The sequence below is a fragment of the Chroicocephalus ridibundus genome, chromosome 11, assembly GCF_963924245.1.
Source record: "Chroicocephalus ridibundus chromosome 11, bChrRid1.1, whole genome shotgun sequence".
NCBI lineage: Eukaryota > Metazoa > Chordata > Aves > Charadriiformes > Laridae > Chroicocephalus > Chroicocephalus ridibundus.
Genome location: NC_086294.1, coordinates 16012500 through 16034096, shown reverse-complemented (window position 1 = coordinate 16034096; position 21597 = coordinate 16012500). Strand labels below are relative to the sequence as shown.

The following is a 21597-nucleotide window of genomic DNA, read 5'->3' as shown; positions in this document are numbered from 1 at the left end:
ATGTTTAGTCAAATCAACCACATTTTCAAACCTAAAAAGAATATTTTTCCTGTCAATACTGTCTATGAATAAAATTAATGAAAAAATGCTGGTTTTGTCTAATCTCCACTTCCCATCAGCCCAATTAAAAACCCAAGTGAATAAATTGACCTTTTGCAAGTATTCCCAAGCCTTAGAAAGGAAATGTAAATAAATACTTTTAATGCAAGGGCCTGTAAACATACTTGGTTCCTAATTAGTTTGTTATGGTGACAGGCAAGTATTGAACAGCAGAAAATAAAAACCTGAAGGGGAAAGAGCAGGGCAAATACCAAGATACTTTGAGGGTTATTTTTTTGCTTAGAGAAAAAGTTGTCCAAAAGCAAAAGGGAGGGGTTGCTCTTATCCCCAAGCTGTGTTAGCTACCTAAAGCAGAGATTTGTGTCTGTGCATTGTGTCTGTGCGGCAATATAACATTTCAAGTTTATTTCAACAGCATAAGTGAGCATGTAGCTGTGGAGTCTCTTCTCTTTTTTTTTTTTTTTTTCTCTTCTTTTCTTTCCACAGGATATCTTTCCCCACAGAATACTGTTCTCCCATGAGCCACATCCACATCTTTCTCACATGTTTACCTATCTGGGCCCTCCTGACTTTCTCAGTGAATCCCTAAATGGGGTCAAGAACAAAGCAGTCAGTGCATTTTAGAGGGCGGGAGGTATCAGCACAGGAAGACAGTGTCAAAACAGAGTGCGGTGAATCCTGCAGGTATGTGTGCCTCCCATAACAGCTAGAGGTTAATACATTCTCCCTCTTATTCAAGGTATAAAACCTCTTAGTAGGACAGGGCTCACCCGCCTAACTGTTGTGAGTACAGCTCAGGCTGGTGAAGGGAACTTAGCTGCCTGGGGATGTGGAATGAAAGCCCTGCATTAGCTGTCTTTAAAGGTTTCTGAAAGGCATGGTCAGGGATGCTCTTATAGTGCTGCTAGAGAAGGCACACCAAGCTTTCAGTGTCCCTGATAAAATGGTCAGTGCTTGCGCCCATCATTTCCCTCAGGTGTTTCTAGCAAATAATGTTGTCAGCCAAGTTGATTTCACAGATTTGAGACTGAAAGTTAGTGAAAAATCTTCTCTTAATCAATGTCCTCACTTCACCCAGTATTGTGAGGGGGTGGGACAGGAAGAACTTGGGGGCAAATCAACATCCTGCTCAGGGAGGAGCCCTGCACTGCCTCCCACCGTCACCTGTCCAAGCAGAGGGTTTCCTCCAGGCTTAAATTCCAGAGACACGCCAGGTGAGGAGGGATGGTGTTATTTGGTAATTGCAGTGGGATGCGTGATGTGGTTGGGATCTCTGCATCAAGGTGAGGAGGAATGGATGGGGAGAAGAGTTGCAGAGACAGGGAAGGACAGGGAAGGTCATGGGCTTGGAGAGCACTGTGCAGCTGGAGCTGTGTGGGAGGCAGCAGGGTGGGGAGGGTGTGTGGTGTCCGAGGAAGAACAACCTGGTCTATTTGCTCGGGATAGAGTGCAGAAGGTGCACCAGCACTCCCAGGTGCAGTCTGAAGTTGGTATTCTGGTGGCTTTCCTCTGCCAAGCAAGAGAGGGGATTGATTACATTGATTGATTATTTTGCAGTTTGGTTTCATTTCCCCCTACCTCCACTCCCGCCAAACCCATATACACACCTTTCCTCGGCCACCCTCTAAGAGACAAGCTCTCCTAGGGAAGACCGAGAACGATCTCAACCTGGGCACGGCAAACGGGGTGAAGCGGCGCTAACCACTCCCAGCGGAGGGGCGGCACAGCCGGATGAGGCGTGTTGAGGGTGAGAGCCCCCGACGGAGCCCCCCGCCCCGCCGGGCAGCCTGCAGGTAGCCCTGCCCTCTCCAGGAAGGCTCTCGCGTGACTCCTGCTCTGGGGCAGCCCTTGGGAGGGCGCAGGGGCACTCGCCCATCTCCGGCCGGGAAGGGGGCGCGCCAAAAAACCCCACCAAATCCACACCTATAGGAGGACAGCGGCGTGGGAAGAAGGGGAGGGAACACGGGGAGGACAAAGCAACTCACATGCCAACCTCGCAGCAGCCTCTTCCTCCAGGAAGCGAATCCCCGGCGCTCCCGGGCAGCTCTGCCCCAGCGCCGCCGCGGAGGGGATAAGGATGAGACGCCGCCTCGACCGCGCCGGCGGCGGCTGCAGCACCGCGGACAACGCCCGTCCTGTCCGGCCGTGCTGAGCACCGCTGACAGAGACACTTCAGCACCGGGGACAGCGCCCGTGGCAGCCCCATGGCGGGCCGCGCCCGCGCCGCGCCTCTGGAGTGAAGCGGAGCCGGCCCCGACGCGCACATGTAAGCTGCTGCCCCTGCGGGGAGCGGCGGGCAGCCGCGGGGCTCTGCCTCTCCCAGAGCCGAGTCTCCTTTCAGCTCCTCTGAGAAGTGCCCCGGCTCTAATGCCGGTCCCTATTTATGCACTGGGAAGTTTTGTTGGGGTTAGAGGTGTGTCGGTGTGACTTAGTCCCCTGCAAGCCTGAGTATGCGCTGGTGTGAGTGAGGTGGGTGGCTGTGCGTGTAATTGGTTTGGCTTTCTACCCTTGGAATTTGTGTAAACATGCTTGGTCTCAGTGTGCATTGAAGGGCTTGTTGCTCATTACTGGCCACATGGTTTGGAGCCACGCTGTTGTCTTCTCTTGTAGCTGGGTGAATTTTTTAAGGGTTTGTTTTTCCTGGAAACAGTGTGGTGAAGGTGAAATGAGGAAAAATAAGAGGTGTATATACGGGATTCTCTATTATGCCTGTTGCAGCTTATCGGGTCTAATGGTTGTCTGGAGTTGTTCTCTCCACGTTTTTTCTTGTCTTGAAATAACTATGAAGTGAGCAATGAAAAGGGTGCAGCACCAGGGAAAAATGAAATACAGCCAGAACCGAGATTACCAGTTCTTTTCAGAGCTTTTTCTTTCTCTTTTTAATAGAACTGTTTGTTGAAAATCAGCGTTACACTGCCCCCTGCTTGCACAATTAGAAATATTTTTCATTGTTCTTGTCAGTAGTAAAAATTTATGAATGAACAGGTATTCCTATGTTGTGTTCTCGGTATGATTTGAGCCTGAGTTTTGAAGTGCTTCAATATTGAGGGTGAATTATTCCTAGTTCCCACAGCGAGATTAAAAAAAAAAAAAAAAAAAAAAAAAAGTAGGACTCATTCTTGTCATGGCAATTCATTTGGTGATCAAACTTGTTAATGAATGGACAACGGGAGACAATGTAAAAATAGTCTTGATTTTGGTATATCTATCTCACATGAGTTCTATGATACCATTGTAACAACAAATCATCTTCACAACCATATATTAAGGGGAAGCAAGAAGGGAAGAAAGGGGAAAAAAAAACAGTACACATATTCTAAACCAAGAAGAAACTGAATACAAGAACCAAGGTGATTTATAGTCTCTCCTGCTGTAAAAGTCTTGTGTCAGTGCATGACATTTCTTTGGAATGGGAAAGAAAATGCTGATGCTTAGTTTATAAGAAGGGGAGGGTGAGACAGCTGAGAAGCAGTGGATGAGTTTTTGTGAAAATTACCTGGTAGAAAGCCAAATTCCGTTTCCTTTTTTTTCCAGACCACTGGGCAGAGCTGCCTCCTTTCTAACAGAGATCAGGGAGGACATGAAAATGTAGATGCTACTAAAGATTTGGTGCTCTGTCCTTAATGTTTCTAGGCTAATGGCCTCAGACCTTTTGCTTCCTGACAAGAAGATAATCAGAGTGTTAGTGCATATCATTCATCAGCATCCTTTAATGACATGCGAGGCCTGTTTTGTCTTCCTCAATGTACCTCATCCTGCCATTTCTGAAAGGGATTTGAAAAGGTGTGGTTTTGCTGACTGCACCTGTACTTCCGCAAGGAGAGAGGCCTGTTTTAAAATTTTGACGTTGAAATATGATTTTCTTTTATCTATATGAACAGTGGGAATGGTGGGGAGGGGATATTACTTCCTGCAACTGCTTTGTAGAACTACTTTGCAAGTTAATTAATATCTGCCTGAATAGAGCTAGAAAAACCTATTAATTGTCCCTAGATACGTATGCAACTTTTCATGTAGGAGAAGGACCATGTTACTAATAGTACTGAATTAGTGTGTTGGACATCCCAAGATTAAATGAAATGGTACTTAAGCATTTCAAAGGACAGAAAGCTTTGGAATAAGCTGTTGTTAATCAAAAGCAACCAACCAAAATCATACTGAATTTGTATACATAGTAAGTCAGCAATACGCGAAAAATGATACTGAAAACTTTCATCTTAAAGGATAACATCTTGACTTAAAGTAAGATTTAGAAGGCTATTTAAGATGTCAGAGCACAAGAGGGTATTAGAGAGCTCTGGTAATATATGCCTATGCAGTATTTGGAGCACTAGAGTACCCTATTGCACATAGTAAAATAAATGTGTGCACTTTGTGTTGAGTTTGTGCTCCTGATCTGAAGTCTGGAGTCTGCTACAAAATATGTTGCAAATTTTTATTAAAAGATGCAACATCCTACTACTTTTGCTCTAAACATTTTGACTTACTCTTTTGAAAGGATTCATTTCTATATCAATTTGTGTCTGCTTGTAGAACTTAATTTATTTAATTTTAATTCATGTTTATAGCATGTGTTGAAGTTTTCTGTGGTTCAATAGAGGAAAACGGTCCATTCGATGTATAAAAGCTGTGGCAATTCCAAAGAGGCCCCAGGGAGTCTGCAGCCTTTGTGTGCCCTGATTCTTTTCAGAAATATTGGTGTAAGTAGACAGAAAAATAATAAGTAAAGTGTCAATCTGACAGTTTCTGAAGCTCTGCAGGAACCAAGGGTAACGCTTTCAAAAGGGCTTTCAGAAACTTAAATTTTCTTTTCAGCAAGACAGTCAATGTCTCATCAAAGCCTACTCTGATGGTTACTTTAGCGGATGTGGGGCATAGTAATAGTTACTTATCCGAAGTTTCTTCTGTAGTTTCTGGACAAAGGGGCCATTGAAAGGGCACAGAGAGACTCCTGCCAACCTCTCTCCACTAAGTGAAAGCAAACCCAAAGAGTAGTCAGAGACCATAAGTTCTTAAAGCTGCCTTTGTAAATGCCCTGCTCAATTTTTAGGCTTTAAGACCAGTAAAAGTTGACATCAACTGAGAATTCAAGAATTGTTGCAGTACCTTATACCCATTGATTTCAATGCCTATTCAGACTTCAGATGTTTTAAAAACTCAAGCAGATACCATTCAGCCTGTCCTACATGCTTTTAAATTTCTGGTTCAAAGCCATGTGTAAAAACTCCAATTTAGCCTCTTAAGGACTTTGAACATTTTCTCCAAGCCTTAGCTCTAGGTGGTAGCCCTGCCCCTCTGTAGGTTCTTGTGTGGAACTAGAGAGGCAGCAGAAGGTCCTGTGTGGCAGAGTCTGGAGCACTGTGGAACAGAGGATCAAGGAGAAGAGACGTTTGCTGGGGTAAGCTCAATAGGAATCAGGCCAGTTTCCTTCCTGTGTCTACCTTGTCCTACATGTCTGGCACTCAGATCAGCTAAGGGAGTTTCAGCTTCATCGATGTTTTCAGTGACACCACGTTAAGAACAGATCTCATGTTACTCCATGTTCCCTTTTCAGATGTTGAGTGTCTCAGTGCCTAGTACTGTCAGTGCAAGCTGCAAGGACCTACTCTAAGCCACTTTAATTAGAAGCCAAAAGCTCCCAGAGGATGATTTGTTAAGAGCTAAATCACCTTTCAGAAATTGCTATTCTTCTCCACTCACCCCAGGAGTCCAGACATCTTATGGCTCTCTCAGCTGTGTAAAGCTGGATGCGCTTTGCAGCAAGCAGCACTTAGGCCCTGAAATTTTTGGTTTCCTTTTCCCAGAACATTTTCTCCAACAACACTGCATACATTGGCATTCTTTCCTAGAAAAACGCAATATTTAATTGCAGTGCCTGATGAGTTTGATCACTAGCTGTCTCAATAAAATATGCAAATACTGAGTCATTTCGATGCAAAGCACCTTTAAACAAAAATGGTAAGATAAATGCAATCAAGTTTCAATTACTTTTTTTTTAAGAGGGCACATTACACACACTCAGTAAATATGATTAGTTCTAAAACTGCCTGCACATAACTGAAAAGCAGAATAAAAAAAGGTGCCAAGTACAGTCGTGGCATTACAGTAAGGTTCGGACTCCAAGATCTTTAGGTACTGCATATAATACTCTTTATGCTATCACTTCTCTATCACAATTCAGTGCTCAGGTCAAACATAATTATAACTTTCTTTTCAGAACAGGAGTTCATAACTGAGTATTTCTCATGAAATTATTCCAAGTTAAAGGCATAATTTTTTATTCATCTCCTGTTCTCTATAAAGATGATAAAGTGCGATAGCTGAGATATTGATCTTCTCTGCTCACGAGCAAGACTGGGGGTCATAATTCATCTGAGGTGAAGCCCTCTGAATTATGGTGTTCTTGCCCTTACCTGCAGGCAGTGATCAACTCTGCGCTGTAGGGACATCCCTGCAGAACATAGATTGTAAGATAAATGTTGTATAGTAATTATCTTTTCAGAGGGCTGGTATGCTTTTCTGTTTCCTCTTTTTCTGATGCAATTTCTGTTACTAGAAACAATGTGTGAAGCCACTGCTCTCTCTGAACTGAAGAAAGTGAAATGAAGGTCGTTTTTTTGGCATGTTATTGCATATACAACAAACCGGTAGCAATTAGCTCTAGGCCAAACGCTAACCTCCTTTCTTGCACAAAAACCTTAGAACTGGGCCAATGGTAATATTTTATGTAGTATTATGTTTACTTTGGGTATAATTGTAAGGTTATCTGTCCCACCTATCTGAATTCTCATTTAGAGGTAATGATAGCATATCAGCAGAGAAAAGTTTTCTAAGAAAAAAAGAATTATACGTGGACATCAGGAAAATGTCTAATAGATTCCTCAGTGCTGGAAATGTTCCACATTTCTGGGCTGCTGCCAGTACTGACCATGAAATATAACAACAAATATAAGGTTTCCAAATATCTTACCATGCAACATTTTTAGAATGTAAAAAACCATGGTTTCTGAACATTGGAAATGCCCAGTGGAATTCCTCCTGCTTGAAGCAGCTATTGAAATTATCTGCCCTAAAATTTTTAGGCATGTGCAATCCTGCCACACTCATGGGTCATCACTGAGCAGCTACTGGAGGTGGATCAGTTTCCACTTGATCCCAGCAATAGTTGCTTAAGCCATCAGCATCTCATCCTGTCGAGTTGTTTAACATTTTAAGAGGTTTAATTTAACATTCAGGAAATCCAAACACTGCAAATGTGTAAAGTTCTTTCTGGCACTATAAGTCTCATTTAACAAAGTCACAGTTCAGAAGTGTTTATTTGTGTACAGTCCTTACTTGAACTCAGTAAGACTTCAGTGCAGGTGTAAAACGTAAATGCTGTCCCAAATAGCTAAGACATGGGCTTCAGTTTAGATAAGCACTTTTGCATATGGTTAAATACTTAATTTTAAGCACATGTCAGTCCTTTTGGCCTCACTGGGACTGCTTCTGAAATGAAAGCTAACTTCTGGGGACATCGTGTGTGTGTCTGCATGCGTGTGCATATGTGTTTGCAAAATTTGGACTCCACTAAAATCAATGGAACTTGTACTGTTGACTTCAAAGGGGCCCCAATTTTACCCCAGGCATTTTGCTGCTTAGAGACTTGTGTCTCACTCTTAGTGTTAGACATGCGGATGGTATATTTGTTTAGCTGTTACTGTTTTCTCTTATAGAAACAGTGACTCAGTCTCAGGAATTAATTTATTTAACCATCCCTCCTTCATTATTGTTATGTCCCTCATCTCTCTGTACTTCTTCAACTTTCAACTGTACTGGAAGGGATTAGTTTTAAGATTCATATAGCACTTTACCTCTCAGGGGAGCATGGGATGATATGTTCAGTTTCTTCTGGCTTTTATTAAGTTGCTATACTGATGCACTGAAGTTGAGAGGGAGAGGCTTGCTTTCAACTTTGTATAGGCACAAAATTGCTTTTTTAGGATTTATTTAAATTTTAATGTAGCTGCTAAAAATTTGCTGTAAAATTTGTTTGAAACTCTTCAGTACTAGCTTTCTGGTTTAGACCAGTAGAAAAGTGATGAACTAAAATGATAGATACATATGTATATGTTAGTTCCCTAAGAACAGCTACCTTGAGAATTTCTGTCTCCTGATACGTTAGGTATTTTTCCCACTTTTTTGCTTGATTGCCTTACTCTTTTCTTCTCTTCAAGAACATATTATTGAAGGCAATGTATCTCCTCCACTTTGTCTCCAGCACCTTTCCGTCTTGTCATTCACAACAACTCTTTCAAACTCCAGTAATATTTTTTCAGAGCAGCACATGAACTTTTCATTGACTGAAGGTCAAAACTGACTTGGAGAACAGATGGAGCATGGAAAGATGAACCTTTGCCACCCACTGAGCATTAACACCTGCTTATTTGTTACATCTGCCCACTGCAGCTTAGAGGCTCCTGAAAATTTTACCCAAGTGATTTAGGACTTGCTATTGGACTGAGTGCAAATGCTTTTTGTGAAAGAGGTGTTGTTTTTACCTTTTTACTCAGGCTGCACATTCTGTGGGTTTAGGATGACAATTAACTCCACGTCCTTAGACTCTAAAAGACAGACTATGATTTTGTCGAGATGCTACCGCAATAAAATGAAAATAGAAGAGCAACATCAAGATGACACCGAATGCAAAGTGTGAATATTTCAGAGACAGATAGATTTAGGTTTTCAGTTAATTTCATACAGCGGGGTGTTTACTCCCCCATGAGTTGCACATAGCATAGTTTTCTTTGGGGGTTCCAGAGAAGGTAGAATAAGAACAGTTTGTCTCCATCCCACCAACTCCAAGTGAAGTCATTTCAGCCACATAATCAGTGGGGAAACTAATGACCCTTTCGGATCTGCCCTCTGTTTGTGGTCAGATACCTGTGTTTATGTCTTTCTGCAGGAGCTCTCTGAAAGATGCTTACTGGGGAGCGATGTGACACTAAATCAGGAGTTATCCCTTTGTTTTACAAAACTGGCCCCTGGATTTCAATGCTTGTATTTAGAGTAGCTGCCAACTGCATTTCAGTGAGAAAATTATACAGTCATTTATTAAACTGCTCTAGAGAAGGAAACAAAAAAAATGGTATTATGTAGCATGAAAAAAACAGTGAATGAATAGGTGATTTGCTTGTACCAGCTGAATTTTAGCAGAATACGCAATATATTTATCCTTGTTACTGTGTGTTTAAAATTAGAAGCATGTTTTTTAACTTTATGGAACATAGTTTATTGACATGGGGAGTCCTGCTAACTTTTTTCAGCTTGCCTTGTGCCCTCAAGGATAAAGCTCAAGAAGAGCAATTGGGAGAACAATTAAGTTGTGGATATCACTCCTAAATACTGTGTAATGAAGTTCTAAACAATGAAAATGGAACACAATGTGCTAAGACTTTTTTTTTTTGCTATTTCTCAAGTTAAGAATGTGCTGTGTATCCTTGCTAAAATCCAGAAGGGTGTACAAGTCAGAAGAGAATTGTCTGTTGTTCAGAAAACTAATTTTCTTTATTCTACACGTATCCCAAATAATTTTAAACAAGTGAACCAAATCATAAAAAGCTAGCAAGATCTGATCATAACAGACATTTCTAACCTTATTTCAGGTTATGTGAGATTATGAATCTCCAAGAATATAACCAACTTTCCTTTCCGGTTTTCTGCAGGTCGAGAAACAGCAATTATAAAAACATGCATCGAAGGCACACAACCCTTCGGGAGAAGGGCCGGAGGCAGGCCATCCGGGGCCCTGCCTACATGTTCAATGAGAAAGGCACCAGCCTGACTGCAGAAGAGGAGCGCTTTCTCGATTCTGCAGAATATGGCAACATTCCCGTTGTGCGAAAAATGCTGGAGGAATCCAAAACTTTGAACTTTAATTGTGTTGATTATATGGGACAAAATGCCCTACAGTTAGCTGTAGGGAATGAGCATCTGGAAGTGACGGAGCTCCTCCTCAAAAAGGAGAATCTCGCTCGAGTTGGAGATGCACTTTTGTTAGCGATCAGTAAAGGATACGTGCGCATTGTTGAAGCAATATTGAACCATCCAGCCTTTGCACAAGGACAGCGTCTCACACTCAGTCCCCTTGAGCAGGAACTGAGAGATGATGACTTTTATGCCTACGATGAAGATGGTACTCGTTTCTCCCATGACATTACCCCTATCATACTTGCTGCCCACTGCCAGGAGTATGAAATTGTTCACATCTTACTTCTAAAAGGCGCGCGGATTGAAAGGCCGCATGACTATTTTTGCAAGTGCAATGAATGTATTGAGAAGCAGAGGAAAGATTCCTTTAGTCACTCTCGATCGAGAATGAATGCCTACAAAGGATTAGCCAGTGCCGCTTATTTGTCTCTTTCCAGTGAAGACCCTGTCCTTACTGCTTTAGAGCTAAGCAATGAATTGGCCAGACTAGCCAACATTGAAACTGAATTTAAGGTAATTTACCACTGTGCCTTTTTCCTTGGGCTGAATATTCAGGGTACTGTATGTTGCACATGTTTGATCAAGTCTTGGTTTGCCATTGGGGGTTGGGGGAGGAAACAGAAGCTACAGAAACTGGCAGATGCGTTAGCTACATACACGTAGATTCAGATCTTTGTGCATTCTCCAGTTAATAAATATTTGAAACTGAATATTGCATATTATAGCAGAGCCACCCTTACTCAGAGTTTTTATGTTGCACGATGTGATTGCTTAAAATCTCTAGTTTGCAGCAGGAATAAAAATTAGATTATCATCAAAATGGAGATGCATTTTTTGTAAAAAAGGTAAGTCCTTTTAATTAAGCAATCTATTTTAGAGGCAGAGCTCTAGAGGTTGGTTCAATGGATTAAGAATCCAGTACATCTAGTTCTGTTACAATGATAGAAGGTGTAAATTAAGCAATTTTGGTTCTCTGTAAAATAATTTAAAATACATTGCATCTTAATGGTTTAGTACTGCAACTGTACTGCAACATGATTAATCTCATGAAAAAGGAGGGGGAGAATGATCAAGAGATTGCTATGAAGTTTATCATCATGCCAAACATAACAGTGGAACTTGCAGAACTCTCTTACAAGTTAGTCAAGATTTTCATTATCATAATGAGTTTGTAAATGTCCAATATCATTTGCATTATTTTCCTAAGTCATTTACATGACATAAATAGCATTGTCTCCATTTCTAAAATAAATTAGTCATGAAAAAACTCATTTTCAGTGGCTCAGTCATCAACATAAGACTCTTTTCTGACTTACGACTATTGTGCAGCTACAGTGACACTGGGGTAATAAAATCACAAATAAAATTTTGTGAGTAAACTGGGGTAGGATGCCTGCCAGGAATCTTTTGTTTTTAATTTAGAAAACTATTCAAGTGTTAAAGCATCTATTTCAGGGTTTGTAGCTGTACTCTCTCCAATTTAAAAGTGGCAAGAAGGCACGTTCTCAAGCTGTTGCCTTTGAAACTCTGTAGTAAGTCTCTAACAGGAAAAAATACCCAAACCACTAAGCTCTTTTGGCAATAAAATTAGGGAAAAAAACTTGCAAACTCTTTTTAACTGTGCAAATCAGATTTGGAAGGACACAACAATTTAAAAGGGAGTTTTGACTTGCATGGCGTTCAGTCCTAGTAAAGCAACCTCATTGGGTTGAGTGAATCTGGCTGCTTGAGTGAGATTACTCCAGTGTGAAAGTGCTGTGGGGTCACACCCATAGTTAACAACATTAATATCTCATTAATGTTCCAGCTTCTTTTCAGTAGAAAACCACACATTAGTTGGAGCATGAGCCACCTCAGGTATTGCATACCTGTCAGTTAGAAGTGTCTTGCTGCAGAAAAGTAAGCCTATTTCTACCAGAATCCCTCTTTTTGCTCCTAGAGCTCCCACCACGGTCTAGACTAGCGCTGGCAGGTACATGAACCCTCCAGGAGCAAACAAGCAATCAAATGTTAAATAGTCTCATGGTGTTTATATCTCCCCAGCATTGGCAAATGGCTGTGGATGAATCAATACAGTAAATCAATACAGGAAAATCGTTAGAAACCCTTTGCCAAATTACTGTATTTTCAGGAAGGCTTTCCAATTTCATTGCCTTATTGTAAGGTTCAGTGCAACATGTATCTACGTATGTTAGTGAAGTACCTCAGAAGTACCCAACTTCAAAGTTGTCATATTCCTTTAGTATATTAATGCTTCCAGAAAAAAGAAACATCTCAATATTATGATGTATCCTCTTGGTAGAAAAAAAATCAGATATATGTATTTATGCAAAAATATTTATTCTTATTAACATAATCAGTGTGATGTGGAATAGGGTATTAATAAAACAGTAGGCTTTTTTCACAGAACAAGAAATTCTGAGAATTTATTTCTAGAAAAGAATGTGGTTATTGAATATGTATTTAAGAAGCCCACAAATGATGAAAATTTATGGAATCAAACAAGCTCCAGAGGACACTTTTTTGTGACCTAAAATAACACTTTCCTAGACTTTTTAATATTTACTGCTAGAGTTCTGTAATTACATTTGGTGCTCAACAGATTTATAAAATTATCACTTGGGATTATTTCAGAGTAGTTAGTTATTTATATGCAATTTTAGCAATGCAGTTTTCAGGAGGTACAAAAAGTCCTTGAAACGGAAGGACTCGAGTAACATTTTAATGAAGTAGGTGGACAAAGAGTAATTAAGGGTTAGATAACCTACCTCTGAAGAAACTCCTAGCATGAACTAATTAAAATATAAATGCAGTACCTCTCACCTGCTGCTTGCTGCCCTAAATCTCTTATGCAGCAGCGCCATTCAGCACATCAAACTGAGAAGTCAGTACATACACTATGTTTTTAGAGAACACAAAATTTTTTAGGCAAGTTGCATCTTTGTACAGATATGAAAGGTGAAACAAAACAGCCACCTGAACCACCTTAAAGGAGAAAAGTTGCATTAGCTGTGGTTGGCCACAGTTTGAGAGAGACTCCATTGAAGATTACTAGGTGAAAATAATTTTATCAAATCTTTTTTACAGCGGCAGAAGCTTGAGTAGATTGTTCTCACCCTAAATTGCTAAGATACAGTCATACACTGCAGTTCTTACAAAATGTCTTTGCACAAGCATTGCACATCACAAAGTAATACAGGAGTGCTACAAATGTGAAAATGGGAGTCTGGACATATACTAGATCACACCGCTGGCCTAAAGTCGACTTTTTGTTGACTGACCGATAGGTCTTTAATAGCAAGAGTAGATGTTCTGGCTATCAGTCTGGAGTGGATACGCTGCCCTATTGAACTCCTTTCCTGATGTGTTGATTTTGGCTCAAATGCAAGGTCAAGATGGTCAGCTGCTATGTGGCTCCCTACATGCTGCAAAGAATACTAACAGTGGAGGCTGGGAGCTGGAAGAAAGAAGGAAGGTGTCAGAGCTGATCAATGCTGATATTTTTATTGGAGTAGATACTCTATTGGAGTAAATCAGTGCTTTTTCACTGAGGTTTAGATGAGACTACAGAAGATGAGGATCTGTCCCAGTATTTAGAACAAATGTATAGTTTGGATCAATGTTGCTGTGACATTATTTCAAAAAGCTGTCAGCTTTTCTAATGTTTATTGAAGAGAAGGTTAAAAAAAAGTGGAATGATGTTACATTCACATGGAAGTAATTTGGGTTTTTCCCTTAAATTCTCTAGTGTCAAAGTCTTGCTAAAGTTTTCTTATTAATGGGAGAAAACAAATTGCTTTGAAAGATTTAGTCGATGAGTCTAGAAATAAATAATCTCCCTTCCCCAAAATAAGATGAAAAATATTGAACTGGTTGTTTCTACTGAAAATACTGGCAATGGGATTGCATTAAATGTCCTGGCAATTAGTCTAGAAACTGGGTAGGTAGGAAATCCCTCAGAGGTGGATTCTTGAAATTTCAGAAAAGAGAGAAGTAAATGGCAGTCACTGTGCGTGTTTCCAGGTTTTTATGCAATAATACCCTTCCACAGTGGAGGTAGTTCAAGTTAAGGTTCAACAACCTTAATTCAGTGTTTTGTCACTTTTGTATATCCCATTTGAAAGCTCAAAATTAAGAACCAGTTCACAACTTTCTTATTCTTTCCCCTTTTTGTTTTGTGTTTAAAAAAAAGAAAAAAACAAACATCCATTGGAGCAAGGGCAATACATATCAGGGGTCTGATATAGTCCACTGGATGAGGCCCTTGGTCTGTATTGCTGTTGGAAAGAGAGAGAAAGAGAAGGGAGCCTTCCTCCCCTTGGGGACTAGAGGGATCCCAGTTCTGCTAGACTGAAGTGATTTGTTTTCTCCCTCAAAACAGCTTCATATTTTAATCAAAGGACTAATTCTACCCTACAAATCATATTAAAGTTGCCATATAATTCTGTTTAAATTTTACTTTTGATTTTTAATTGAAATAAACCCCTCAGTTTCCCACACAGTTGTGCCCACTGTCTGCAGAAGCATGGTCACTAATGAAATGCCATCTTGGAATTAAAGCAAATTATAGTTTAATACCTCCCAACCAGTTTGTCTATATTTCATACTGTGTCAAGATATTTTGCAACTTTTAAGTAAAGCTGGGTGTTAAACACAGCTGACTTCAAAAGGAGATGTTGCACATCTGAAGCTACTGGACCATGCTGTGCTTTTACTTAAATTGAAAAAAATCTGTGTACATTCCCATTTCTTTCAAAGTTGGCAGACCTCGTTCCTGAGTTGTAAGGCAAGTAATCCTTCTCTCATCTACCAGTGTATTCTGTGTTTTTTTGCTCATGCAAGAAAGGTTGGTGTCACTTCCAATGTTAATAACACAGCCAGGATTTGTCTGTATGAACTAGTCATCACCCATGAGCCAGACTGATGAGAATTGCTTGCCTCTTTGGTACAGAGAAATCGATCTTCCCTGTGTCACCTTGGTGTGAAACCATATGCAGATGTCTTCACAGTTACCAGCTGTCCACAGCCAGCTGACTCATTTCCAAGACTGGAATATTAAAAGAACAGTCAACAGAATCATTTTTGTATGTCCAATGAATCCCTTAGGAGATTACATTTCTAGCAAACAGTCTGCAGGAAATGTCCTTGCATCTGTCTTTAACAGCAGTATTAGGCTTAATATTACTAACCCTGTCCTGGACACAGTGAGTGAAACACCGAACAATGGCACTGTTTACTTTTTTTAAAAAGCTGTGACTGTGCACTGCTGTTTCAGGTGAGATCCCACTCTACACCCAGGTCTGTTTTACAGCTTTGCACACTCTTAAATTAGACTACATGCTTGTCAGGAAATGTCCTTGTGATGGAGACAATCAGCCAATTCATTCCATCTAGCAATCCAGACAAACTGAATTATAGAATCGCAAAGGAGGCTATCAAAAAATGCCACCAACCATAAGTGGCAAATAAGATCTCATCTCCTGTTGATTAAAATGTTACTGAAGGCATGATCAAAACCAACACCTGGAAGGCATATGGTGTGTGGTCTTTGTTTATCAGTCCTACCAACATTGTCAGTTCATTTACTAAAGCATAAAGTGTTTTATTTCTAAATTATATGCCTCTTGCTTTCACTTTTCTTTTAACTGCTGTTCTTTCCCTAAAACATGTTGGGAACCAAAAGCAGACTATAGCTGTGAGCCTGCTCTTCTGTGCTGGTGAGCATCATGTCCAGGCTCAGCTGGCTGATGGACTGCAAGTGGCTGCTGTGCTATTTGTGGGGAATGATGGCTTGTGTGGCAGCAAGTCAAGTGTGTAGATGCCTACAGAGATATGCCTGCTAGGAACAGCTTGTTGTTTCAATGGGGCTGCAATAATGTAAAACAGCTGAAGCTCAAGTCCCTAAATTCTTGTGATGCTGAAAGAGTGGCAAAAGAGCCCTGGAGGCTCAATGACTTCTATCTGTTAAGGATGATCTGTCATTGCTCCAGCACAGCTCTTGCTCCAGTAAGTCAACCCCACTTTTTTTTCTACCTAAATATAAATTAACTTCACAGGGTGTGCTTGGCCTAAAGTTTTTAACAGAAATGATCTTGTAAATTTTCTCAGTGTTTCTGGCTTTATCTCTGCAAATGAGAAATGGGGAAATCATTCACTTTGAGGATGATACCGTACTCCTGTTCCAAAGTAATGAGCACTGGCATACCTGGCTATGTCTTGAAGAGAAGTTGCAGCTTTTTAGGGTTTGTGGCTCTGCAGCCTTGAAGGTGACCTCCTAACCTCTCATTTCTTAGGCCATCTGCAAATCATGGGCATTGCTAAGGATAAATACATCAGAGATTGTTAAACTTTCCCCATAATGGTTGCTAACCTTGGTGAAATTTTATTTAGTGAAAGAAGTCTAACCACTCAAACACAAAATAAATAGTTTGTTGGGGTTTTTTTAAAAAATTGTAAGAAAAGAAGAAGGGATGGTAATAAATCTAAAGAAGATAAGATATAAAAATTACGTGAAGGCCTAAGAAAACTTGGAAAGATGAGCTGACTGCAGAAGTTGAGCTCTGTGGTCTTTACCAGGAAATATTTTGGCATGAAAAATACATGCTCCATGGAGTTAAAAAATACATTATTACACTATTGCTTTTGGAAATGAGTGATAATAAAAATAGGAAAGGGCAGAAAACATTGGGAAGCAAACTAACAGGCAGGGGAAATATTTTGTGAGAATGGAGGACAGCAGTGAACTTGAAAAGAGAAAAATTCTTGAAAGCTATCAGGCTGTGAACCACTAAGACTGTACTAGGAAACTCTGCTTCCTACCAAACTGAACAAACTGAGGCTTGTTTGCTCTCAGGACTGACTGATTGGAGATAACCCCTGAAACTCATCTCCCATTAAAAAAAGAGATTGTCGCGGGAACCTCTCTAATTAGCCTCATGAACACTCTTGTAAATCAATCACTTAATTTTTCCACTCTGACCCATTCTTCCTTGAGTGATCCTTTTATCCTTTCATAACCTCTTGCCTCAGCATGCTCTCTGGCAGACATCTCTCTTCTGATATGTTTGGGAGCAACTTTTATGAGTCATATTTATTATTTCAGCAAGGTGCTCTTTGAGGCTTTAGTGTTTTTATCTGGCCTTACTTTAGGTTGTCATTTCTTTTTCCAGAATTTCTGTTCTTTTCTATTTATTTCTTCCAGACAGGACGTGTGTTTTGTAAATAGATGTCTTTTTACTTGTGCAACTTCCCCTTTTTCTGCTGTTTCACCTTGCTGGGTTTTAGGAAGAGAAGACAGAAGGGAACTGCAGAAACCTGGCCTGGTAGGCAGAATATATTCACTCCCTTTTACTACTGTTTATATTTTCTCCTGCATGAGTATCATCAATCTTACCTAATTCCTCTTTTGAAAATTAAGCATCGCCATTATACTAGATTTGAATATATGAATGATCGCTATTCCGAAGTGATCGTCTCTTGCACCAGGTCCTGTATACAGCAGTGAAGAAACTGCTGTTTCTCCTCCTGTGTGTTTTCTGACAACCACTCCAAAAAGCAGCTGCTTGGGAGTGAAAACCACCTCTTCCCATTGCATCCCTTTCCTCTGCTACCTCTTCTGATTCTCATTGCTAAATTTCTAATTGAGAGCAGAGGCCACTGGGTTATTCAGCTTTATCCCAAATTAATGCCTGATGACACTAAGCTTTGATGTGGCTGGGCCAGAACATCCCCTTCAGACCCTTTTTGTGTTGCAATTTATGTTCTAATTAGCTTGTTCTCTGCTTCTCCTCTTGGATCTACTCTACTTCAGCACCTTGGGCTTCTCTAAGGGAGATCCCTGCTGACTTTGAAGCCATCTTGGACTCAAAGTCAAGGGGATGACTCACTTTTTGATTATTTTTTTTTTTATGTAAATACGCATGATACCTGAGAAAGAACAACAATTTATACATTGCTAAATACATTTACACTGCTAGTGCACTTCTGTAGAAATAATGAAAACTGCTGTTTCTAAAGCTACGCTAGTAATCTATAATATTTTTTTCAAGTTTTTTGGAAATGAACTTTCTCAGGTCAGTCTTTAATGAGAACATTGTGTGGTTCAGGTTTTTTTTAGCCTTAAAAAAGAACTGCTTGTTCTTTTTTTTCCCCTCTCACCTAAAAGTTACTTTTCTCTACTGCCTCAAAAACACATGCATTTAAAAGCTACGATTCTTTTTCCAATTTTCACTCACGCAAAGCAAATGCATAAGCAGGTACAACCAATTACCCAACTCATAATACAGGAAAGAACCAATTTTAACTTTTTGTTGGAACAAATCTGGTAGTAAAATAAGAGAGGAAATTAAAAATGATCATGGAAATAGCCTGGGAGAAGGAGAATATATTTGAGCCTTGTAGTGAAATTTGTGTTTGGCTTACTGTACATGAAGAACCTGAAGAACTCGTTCCCCATGCTGTTCTTTTGCAGAGACAAATCCACTAATAATAGATGCTACATTGGGTTTGTCTCTAGAGCTAAATTATTTACTTGCAGATATGTTTTGGATGGATGTGTAGCAAAGAGTGTGAAAAACAGATGTAGAGAACCCTCCTGACCTTAAAAAAACACCCAAATTTGTGACTCTTTTATTGTTCTCTTTAAATATTTATAAATTAAGAAATATCTTCTATATTTTGAGAGCTGTTATTGCAAGTACTCTTTCTATGTCTGTTCTGTGATTAAATCATTTTCTGCCTGGCACATCGCCCAAGCAAAATGGTTTTGAAATGTTGCATGAGAAGAAAATCTCCAAAGCTTTTCAGAGTGGTTTAGAACCGATGCCAAAGCTGTGATGCCTGGAGCTATCTTGGAAAAAATGTATTTGTATCTGTGAATGTGAAGGTATGTTAACATCTGTCTATGTCTATTCACAGTAAAACAGAGTAGTAGATGCTGTGGTTCATAGTGAAGGGTATAACTCAGCCATTTACAACCCACATCTGCACCTGGAAAAAATAAGACCATTATTCATGAAAGTTGTAACTCTAGTGACAGACTGAGTAGTCGCATAAAATTGGATCCTGGCCACTGCCTACAAGGTCATTTAACCTACTTTATGGATGATTCGGTGACATTGTTGTTAAAATCTCCCAGCTGACTTTGGTCAAAAAGGAAAAGAAGAAGAAAACCTCTTTAAAAGTTGACAAAATACTTTCTGCAGGAAAATATTCACTTCACTTCCCCAGTGAACAAGCCCATGCCTCTCTTTTGAAAGAGTTGGGGGGGAACGATTCTCTCAACATATCAAATCAGACACAACGCATCAGTGTAAGAAAATCTAGTGTTTTAATTAATGTTTAAAAGGTTTTGTTTCCTTAAGAAAATTGCTTGGAGGAAACTTTTGGCATTTGGAGATGGCAAAGCAGAAGCAACCTGGAAATATTTGAATCTCCCAGAGAGTACAGCTGGAATGCTTTTGCTTCACTTGGTGCTACTACAAGTGAGACTTTTGGCAATGCCAGTTTGCACACCGTCAGCACAACCATTATTACCCTTTACAGCTCCTTGGGAAGTAATTTCTAGTCCTGCTTAGTTAAGTATGAACAACATTGCGACTGCGGCACCTACAGCTTACAGTTTCCAGTTTGATTTCACATAACAGCCCTAATACTAGAGCAGGATTCCAGTTTTGGTGAGCAACAGCCATGATCATAAAAATATAAAATAACATGGAATCCCCTTATAATCATTAATGGGAGACAACAGGAAGATTCATGACCTGGGTGGGAAGGGGAGAGCAATGGAAATGGTTCACATAACAAAGCAGCACAGCAGCTGTCTTCCCACTGTCATCATTTCAGAAGCATTTTCATGAAGATAAATTTTAAGCTGAACAATGCGATATTTTAGCCAGGTAGAGAGAGATGTGCAAAATCTGGAACCAGTTGGAATTGAGCGTCTTTCAGTTGCTTTAAGGTCATTTTGCTCCTGGGATTTCAGTGTTTCCTTACAAATAAGCAGCCCACCCTCTGTCAAGAGTGTATTCCTTTCAAGCTGAAAAATTCCTATTAATGGGCACAATTTAAGGGACCTGAAGGGTAGGAGTTGGTAAGGGTGGTGAGCAGAGTTAACTCCCTTACACATAAATAATGCTGTGAGGAATCTGTAGCAAAAGGGGGGAAAACTCAGAAATATTAGTGTATTTGTTCCCCCCCTGCCAGAAACATCTGATATTAAATTTCTGAATCTGAAACTTCAAAACTCTGGTAACTGGGTTGCACTGGGGCTGTCGTTGTGTTTTCTCTCTGCATAAATGGCTGGTGACTTTTGTTTTTCTTCCTCTTGTGGTCTGCTGTGGTGATTATATTGAGTCCAGATTTTCCATATAGTTCTTAAATCCTGGGTATGATGGAGGAAGTTAGAAATTATTTTTTTGCTATGTAAAGTGACTTTTATAATCCATTCTGAACTGCCAAGGCTTAGTGGCAACTAATTTTACTGAGCCATCATTTTCAGGAAATACTTTTTTGTGTGTGACATCTTACATAGAGTAACATGGAGCATATAGAATATATTTAGAAGACAGGGATTTAGAGTTGAGACATCTCCTTTTCATCCTTCTTGGATCTGAACTTTTGATAGTGAATACAAGGGGAGAGTCATTTACCTTTGATACAGACAATCTCTTGTAGTCAGTCAAGCATAATAAAGCTTGTAACATGTTAACATGGAATAGAAAATGTCTTGACTAAGCAGAAGGAAAAACAGCTGACATTTTGAGATAATTTGTTGTGTCTGAAGGAATACGTATGAGGGCAAGGTTAAATACAGGGTTATATTAAGTTAAAGTTAATGTGAAATAAAAGCAAGTGAAATAAGGTTAAATTGAATTAATATAGTGCCCATGTGTGTTGTAGAGTCATAGACACTACACATAGCTGAGTAAAGGTCAGTAGTTATCTGGTGTGAAGATGTAAGTGGCATTTAACTGGCTTTTGGGAGCCCTTCTAGTGAAAGTGATGCTGCGATACCTGTTCCTCATCCTGTTTCTGCTTCTCAGAGATGAGGAGTTAAGAAAGTTGTTTGGTTTGAGAGATGACTTTGATTTTAGGAATGAAGATGGTTTGCCTGCATTGTATTTAGTCCTTTGCGTGCAAGCACTGCTCCTCTACAGCAGCTTTTTGAGTACAGAGGCTTAGAAGGATGAACATAACAGCTATAACGACTGTCACAAACCCAGCCGACAGGCAACAAATGGTGTAGAAATACTTTCAAAATGTACTTAAACATAAAAACTTCAGCTTACCACAGTGTCATTTATCTCACCTTCTGTATTTTATAACAGCTTTAACATGGAAGAAAAACCCCAGTAGGTGGCAAAATTATGGCTCATTTGACCATCATATCATTTTAGGATTTCGTGAAACCATGTTTTCATCCTCACCCTTTGAAAGAAATACATAAAGTGAAGCTGGTGGACTAACTGGTGTGTCTGATCTGAGGCTGACCATTGCTCATAGGTTCCTCCCTTGGTACAAATGAGAAATAACAGATGGCATCTTAGATTAAGAGAGCCATCACAGGAG

At 40.0% G+C, this 21597-nt stretch overlaps 1 protein-coding gene across 4 annotated transcripts in view; it reads left to right on the top strand.

Moving 5' to 3' along the window:
- Positions 1–2035: 2035 nt before the first annotated feature.
- TRPC7 (transient receptor potential cation channel subfamily C member 7) overlaps positions 2036–21597 on the top strand; it is an 81758-nt gene continuing 62196 nt past the window's right edge. For all 4 annotated transcript variants that reach the window (XM_063349487.1, XM_063349486.1, XM_063349485.1 and 1 more), the window contains exons 1-2: positions 2036–2326; positions 9765–10542. In XM_063349487.1, coding sequence (XP_063205557.1) covers positions 2325–2326; positions 9765–10542 — 780 coding nt within the window. In that variant the 5' untranslated portion in view covers positions 2036–2324. The remainder of the gene's footprint in view (positions 2327–9764; positions 10543–21597) is intronic.